This window comes from Ciona intestinalis, chromosome 9 (genome assembly GCF_000224145.3).
Source record: "Ciona intestinalis chromosome 9, KH, whole genome shotgun sequence".
NCBI classification, from domain to species: Eukaryota; Metazoa; Chordata; class Ascidiacea; order Phlebobranchia; family Cionidae; genus Ciona; species Ciona intestinalis.
Window position 1 is genome coordinate 879,442 of NC_020174.2, and position 8,034 is coordinate 887,475.

At 42.1% G+C, this 8,034-nt stretch overlaps 1 protein-coding gene across 1 annotated transcript; it reads right to left on the reverse strand.

The window, feature by feature from the left end:
* Positions 1–533: 533 nt before the first annotated feature.
* Positions 534–4,845, reverse strand: LOC778686. The gene is made up of 8 exons (XM_002122470.4): positions 4,429–4,845; positions 4,248–4,360; positions 3,961–4,018; positions 2,294–3,890; positions 2,045–2,109; positions 1,589–1,806; positions 1,307–1,406; positions 534–1,078 (listed from the first exon to the last, which is right to left on the reverse strand). Exons 1-8 carry the CDS (start codon positions 4,477–4,479, stop codon positions 674–676), a joined length of 2,607 nt encoding a protein of 868 aa, XP_002122506.1. The 5' UTR covers positions 4,480–4,845; the 3' UTR covers positions 534–673.
* Positions 4,846–8,034: the final 3,189 nt, after the last annotated feature.

The following is an 8,034-nucleotide window of genomic DNA, read 5'->3' on the forward strand; positions in this document are numbered from 1 at the left end:
GACGTTAAAGGAGTAAAAGAGTGTACCATCTTGCCCCTACCTACTATAACGCCACAAACAGTGCAGCGTGCTTGCGTATGATTAACGGCAATTTAAACGTGTTTTACACCTGAGACGTATACGATGCAAGACAAGTGTAAAATCGTCACAACCAACCAAAACAAAATCACATCACGGCCAATTGCCTACATTATCATGGGGTTTAAAGCCGCGTGTACAGTCGTTCAAATAGACCGCTCGGTTAGCCCACCTCTAGCCTGTAATCTTGAACTTTTATAACAAACAGTTGCCTAAATCGGTCGGGCATTTATATCTAATTCTTGGGTAGGCTTACACGGCTTACTGGTTGTCATTTATATAACAGTAACGGCGGACAGGACTCGCCGGTTTTCCTGTGTGAAAACGGCTTAATGCAAATATACTGCAATAGGCATAAGATGCGCCACGCTGTTAACTAAACTGCCATAAACAACGTAACTTTATGTTCACACGCACTGGTGTAATTTTAACTTTAACTATAGAAATCACATAAATTTAACAGGAGCAGCTTTATTGAAAATATTGCAAAGTCGTAACAAAGGAACTTGATGACGTAATAATTGCATGGTTGATTGGAATAGGAAGCAGAATTGGACGGAAAGTTCACTGCGTTAGGTCACGTAGAAATGTGACGTCATTCATTGGACGACACGTTACACTCCGATTTTTTCTCCTTGGGATCAAATACATTATCTTGTAACGCGTCTACGTCACAGCGAGAAGGTTTATTCGTAACGTCATCAAATACGTCATTCGGGGCAACTACGTCATCAACATCAGTGACGTCAATATGTTCGACGTCATCATCGTCCATAGCAACAGTAGATTTTGAACTACAGGTTTCGACGTGTTGGCGGTCGCTGATTGGTTCTTTTGTCTTAGGGCACGAATCACGTGACACCTCAGTGGATTCTTTATGACGTTTTGTTGTGACGTCACCATCGATTGACGTTTGTCGATTATGACGTTCATAGTTTGTCATCTCCCACTCAATCTGAGCTTTGTTGGTTTTCCTTCGACTTCGAGCGCGACTTTCAGCCTGTGTGGATAAATGGGAAAAAATTAAAACTAAGTCACTCACAAATTTATATACTTGGTAATCCGTAAGCTGGCACGAGGTGTATGAAACAGAACACCCATGTTATGCCGACTATCGTTGCCACGCCATCACGCGAGGGTAAACCAATAAAATTCATTTAATCATAAAAAAGATTATTTAAATTCCACTCACAACTTAATTCAAACAAATATCATTATGTCGTCATACCTGCAACACACGTGTGCATTGGTCCACACCCTGATCAAAGGTGGTGGTTTCGTCACGACCAGACAATACTGACAACGTTCGGATATAAGAACAAGCGATTCTGCAAGGGGTCGGAAAATGGCATTGTTAAAGTTCATTAAATAACATTTTTGAAAATAAAAGCTATAGAAAATAGGTGAATGAAATAAGACACTCGTGTTACGGCTTATAGCAGTTGCCCTGCCACTTGAGGATAAATAAGAAATTTGCTTTTGTAAAAAATATTAATATGGAAATATTTACCTTAAGATTGCAAGTTTGGATAACTTTTGGTTGCATGAGTAACTTGGTATCTGGGTTCGAAGCTCATCGAAGGCGGAACTAATGGTGTGAACTCGTGTTCGTTCGCGAGCGTTGGCGACCAAACGTCGCTCTCGGGTGAGATTCTTGTAACTGGCGGGCTTTCCATGCATCGGAAGCCCGGGGATTGCGAGCGGACTTCTTGGTCTCGACACGGGGACCTTAACGAGACATGTGTTAAAATTTTGAAATAAAGCTGCGCGGTTTGTAACGCGATAATAATTAATGACGTTTTATCATTAATTATGTCTAGTAAGCAAATTGGAACACATTAAAAATAAAAAAATATTTTACAAAAGAAACTGCAAAACGTGATGGTCTAAATTCTAAAACGTACAGTCAAAAGCGTTTTAACTAGTTGTTAAAATATGATAAATACACATTTTCATACGAACTTACCGGATTCACAGTTTCATTATCGGATGGTGTTGGCAGGGCGGGTGGAATATTAGTGGTTACGCGTTCTGTGGAAACAAAAATGTAAATAAATTGTCACGAAACTTATAACTGTTCTGTCTATAATGTTGTTTTAATAAGAGAGATAATATACAATCATCAGCGGATATAAGTTAGGGTAAGATGGTTCATGATTTCATTTTCTTTTATAGTCCCGTTTGGTAGTAAAGCAGATTTAATAATATTTTTTACCTTGAATTGGTTTAGGTTTCGATTTTTCTGAGTTTCGTCGTTCAACTTTATGAGTGTCAGGTTTTGCCTGTTTGTTGGAAGTTAGTTTGCTTGTTTTGCAAAGCTGTTTGTCTCGTTTGTCTTTCGGTGATTTCTTGTAATGCTTGTCTCCCAACACTGGGATTTGAACCGTTGATTCTTCGGTTGACAGTTTTCGTGGATCGGTAATAGATGGGGAGTGAATGGAAGTGGATGGAATGGCTGCTCTTGGTTTTTGAATCTTCGGATATTGGGAAGTGGAAAGTCTGTTTGTTGGTGATTGAGGGTAACTATCGGGGGTTCGGTGGGGTTCAGTAAGCCGCTGATGTCTAGTCTTTGGATCTTTAGCGCCCAGTAGGTAAGAGTTGTTAAGGGTTTGGGATAGATTAGGGGGGTATAGCCCGCCGCCTAGCATACCATGAGTTAAGAATGGCATGCTTTGAAGGGCTTGAAGTTGCTCAAGTGACATCTGTGGCATGGGTGGCACTGACAAGCCGCCATGGAGTGCAGACGCCACGCCACTCTGCTGGGTCAACATCTCACGTAGAAGTAAAGGGTTGGGGAGGTAGGGGTTTCCGCTATATAATAGGGGGTTAGGAGCTGATCCTACGGCTCCTGGGTGGGGTAATTGGGGCACAAAGGGGATACTTGGTAACCCAAAAGCTGCTAAAGATGGGTGAAACATAAGTGGGTTATATGGGGTCGAATATGGGTTGGTTCTGTAGTAATCCATGAATGGGTTGGTGACCTGGGGTTCAGGGGATCCAGGGGAGTTTCCCCGCGGCCTTTTCGTGATCTTCATTTCTTGTGAAATATGACGTTTTCGTGATGGTGAGTTTTTGTGATTGTTTTGCAGTATTTCGTTTGGTTCATCGTCATCACGTGAAGATCGTGAGTCACCATAATGGTCTTTTCGCGAGTAAGCTCGGAACCCTCGTGATTCGTTTGGAACATCACGTTTTTCATGACGTGATGTGTCATGAATATGAAAACTTGATCCGTGATTTGGTTCGTGAGCAATCCTTCTTTTCTTGTGGGCATAACTTATGCTCGGGGGTTGTGGGTTTGAACTTTGTGATTTAATTTCTCTATTTTCATCTGAAGATCTTTTGCTTGATTCGGTTTGAATACGATGTCTATGTTGCTGAGTATCGGTTGCGGGGGATCTCCCATTTGTTACAGATTCATCCAAATTCTTGTGGAAGCGTGTCAGGTGCTCTGCCACGCCACCTGGTGAACCGAAAGCGGCGTACATCTGACGCAATATTTCGCTTGAATTTGCTGCTCGTGGGGGGCGTGGCTTGAATGCAGAAGGGCTTGTATCTGCTGCTGAGCCATCGGATGTCACATCGGCTTCAGCTTCCCGGAAGAGTTTTCGTTTTTTCGGAGGTTGGCTTCTTTTTCCCACGGTTGCTGGCGGAGAGCCCCCTGAATCGCTACCATTCCTTGACATCTCATCCAAAGATTCAATGTCGACCTGATTGTTGCTGTTGTTCCTGTTCGATGTTTCCGATGATGACGTATCGGTTTTGACGTCATGATGACGTAACATAGGTTGTTCACCGTTCGATTTTCGAAACTAAAATAATAAAAGTGATTGTTTAAACAAGTGTTTCGCGTTACGTCATATTTCAGATTGTTTCACTTACCGAAAACTTTGGGTTGAATCGAAAGTCAAGATCAGGGCTCGAATCGGGCGTCCCGTTTCTGTGACGTAATAATTAAATATTTTATTAAAGAAACAAGATGACAATTTAAAAGGATTAAAATCTACTATCGTTGCGGCATACGTGTCGTTGGACACTTAACGGCAACCCCTGAATAATGTCTCCGTATTGCAGATGAAACGTTGGTCATTTAAGATCAAAAACTAACGCCAGAAAACCTTTTTCATATTTATAGGAATACATATTTTAGGCTCACGCGTGATAATTACCTGAATTCGGATTTGTAAGCTTCATTGTTAATGTTAAATGACGTAACACAGGCAGGCATTACGTCACAAGAGGTTTTGTTCACGTCGTAATGTTGAAGAATATTTGATTTTAACTGAAAAAAACAGAAATTAATTTTCCCAAAATAATTTTTGTTAATTTCAATATTGTTGCTAAACTTACCGAAGGCGGTGCTGATGTCATAGCAGGTGACGTCACGTCCAAAAGCGTCATGTATTTGACGTCATAAAACAACTACACTTTTAACTACACTGCATATCTGCAAAAAATTAAATCCGTTAATTAAAATCTAAACTAGTTTAATACGGCTGCACGCGCTAAGTAACTTCGACTCCGCTAAAAACTGCCCGCGGAAAATCGGCAACAAAGTCCTGGCGAAAACTACAACTTTTCCCGATGCACCTTGGCACTCATTAACTACGTAAACAGTGCGCTATAAATCTCCAGCACATCTTACACCAGAGCTAACAACTGAGTCCCACAGACGGGATCTGGCACCGACAGATAATCCATGCCATGGAAAAACAAAGGCTGCATCTGATGCAATATTAATGGAGCCACCTGCTCTGCTTTCATCTGACATTGCAACCAAACAGCTGTTACGCTTGTGACCAACACGCTTGATGCCACCATAAAGCCCGGGCCATAAGTATGTGTTTCCCCCATCAAATTAATTCGCTCTTTTTTCGCCCGTCCAGCTGTCACTCAATCGAGCAGCGTCGTCTCTCTGTCTGCTCCTTCTCTTTCCTTTTCTCTTTCTTTCTCCACTTTTACGAATAGACACTTTCTTTTTTTTCAGCAATTAAGCGGCCAACAAGACGAGTTAAAAGAAGCTCCGACACCCAACCCGTCAAACACTTAATCACACATTTAGTAAAATCTAAGTACCCATTGTCGTGCTCCTTAACACGCCTTGTATCGGAACAAAGATTCTTCTAAATGGCAAAACAGTCGCACAAAACGTCGGTAAAGTCCCAGAAATAGGGGAGCATGCTGTAAATAACATGACCGATTCGAATCCAGCTTGTACGAGGCAACGATCGATGATACAGCAGCTGTAGTTCGTACCAATCGACTGCTTTCCGTTTATTTATAAGCTCCCAAGGGATTCCAGCTACTGTACACATCTGTTCCAAGACAAATTGGATATTTTGTACGGACTTCTAGTTATAGGGTACCAGACGTTCCAAAATTCGATTAAAACGCCTTTCTCAACCCTGACTATTGATTAAGATGCAACATTAAAATATCAAACAAAACACAAAAAATACATAAATGATGTTTTTTTTTCGAATAAAAAATATTTTACCGTTGGAAAAGAAATAAAACTTGCCGGGTAAAACCGCACACCTGCTATAAGCGCATGTACTTTACATGTATTACGTTCGTAAGTAAACGTTTTTTTTACTTCTTTTTTTATTCAGGCCCCTCCTAATAAAACTACAAATTTTTATCACTTTTACTCGAAGCAAAAGCCAAAATTAGGGGAAAAAACTATGATATAACAAATCACCTGCAGTCGTATATACCAGTGTCTTAGCCGCTTTACGATAAATTACCGCTTTCTCCGTCTCTACTCCCTCCCCCCAGACCACCGGCGCCTGTTAACTTGGTCGTCAATTCATCTGTAAACATTTCGCATTGTGACGTAACACTATAGCGCTTATGACAGTATAGTGAGCCCATAACGAACAATGTAAATCGCCGACACCGCTCGCGCTTCGAAGCTAATAATAGCAGCGAAATATTATTCCAAATGATATTTATGGATCTTGGGCCCAGCGTATGCGAGGAATAGATTCATTTTCTAAATAAAAAATAAACAAAGTGCGAAAAATATTTCTTGCTTTGGCGAAAACAGGGAGGAATTTTGGAGCAAAGGTGTCGAAAATACCGAAAAGTTTTTAACGAAACTTAAAAATGCCGAAGAAGTTCGGTAATGATGGAAATATGTTTTGTGGTCTTGACGCTAGGTGTCGCGATGTTTGGAATTTTGACCTCGGCGCCAGTCGGCCACGCATGACTGGTCACCCGTCAGCGACCCTAAGTGGCCGGTATTTACAGGTGCCAAAAACATGCGAGTGATAATGTCCAATTAACGTATATGGGTGTTTTGTATTTCGTCAGATAAGGGTGTTGTCGAGAACCTGGGATTATTGGGAAGGATTTGGCCGATTATCCAAACACCCTGGCCCCTTATATGTCGTGCATGCGACCAGTGTGACTCGGTCCTTGATTCCTCCATTGAGTTTATGTGTATTTCACATTATATAATATATTGGTAAGGTCCTACGGCGTGTGACCCGTGATTCAGTCCAGACGAGTTGGGCTATTGTGTGTATTTCATATTGACAACAAAACAACCTGCAGCACTTGTTTCATTGGCGTCAAATCCCAACCATGTGTGTTTACGGTTAAATGCCGTAAACATTGATTACTAAAAGTTGAGTAAAATGATAATTATTTTATGCGAGAAACAAACTGAAGTCAAAACTAAGTGAGCGCAATATTGCGTTCACTTAAAATGGAAAATAAAATGGTTGGCTAAAGGTTTTTTTTCACCTCATGCTCCCCGCCGAGGTGTGTATTGTATATGTTTAGACAAAAAACCCGACATTTGGAAAGTTGAAACGTCGTTATCGTTTTGATAAAAAGAACAAATAACCGAACACACTTCGCGCGTCTTCGAGGAACTACTTTGTTTGTTCTTTATATTATCCATATTTATTTTATTACGTTGCCGTAGCATCGGCGCCTTGCAGAAACAGCAGTTCAGGCCTAAGTGTCAACGCGCGGTTAGTTCGCCAAGTATTGGCGCCGAACCGACCTTTGTGGTTGCATAGAAATCTTATAAAACCACTTAATAATTCCCGTCTTGTCGAAGTAATAATCCGAAGATAATGATTCGACGATCGTGGGAAAACGGGACAATTCAAGTGCAAAGTGACCGCTATTAACCGCTGCGACAGCTGCACTACGGTTTTGAGCGTTTTCCTATTTTATTAGGCCGTAATTTCAGTAAAATTCGACCGAAACTTCGCCGTCTAATTAGCGAGCGGCATCTGTAATTGCGTCTACAGATCTTAGCAAGCGCGCGACAGACTGGCGCCGCATTCTCGCATGCGTAACCACCTGCTACTGAGTCAAGAACCGAATTTTCTCGCCGTGTTTGCACCCCGTCCCTCCCCGCCACCAGCTGTTACCTACACCCGCCCACTCCGCATCATTTCTTTGTTTCTTTTATTCTCCCGACAGGAGCGGCACAGGCGCCGCCATGTCTTGGGTCCCACCGTATCTCTCAGTAACTCGGTTTCTTGCCACCTCCCCCTATTTATCTTCGATTCGCGAATTGTTTGGCGTTCTCTCGCGTTCTTTATTGCCGAATCGCGGTCGGCGCCATCGCGTCTAGCCTGCCCGAGAAACAATGCTTCTTACGGCTTCGCGAATCGCTCGCTTTAATCGAAAAAGCTCTCTCTAAAATAATTCGCGGCCCATCACGCCGTTTGTTTGTTTTCGGCGGCGAAAGGAAATGCGACGTCACAAATAGAGATTATCGCGTCACAGAAGCAACCACAAATCGGACATCCAGCGCGAGTTTTACAATTGTGACGTAACAACAGCGTGTTCCGCAATCGCGACGGACAATGCAAGCATCGGGAATACCTGGTCGCGCAGAACAAACAGAATCATCAATTCCCGAACCTGTAATCCTGACACGATTTTTATCGATTGTTTTTTAACCAAAACACTCACTGCAAAACATAGGGG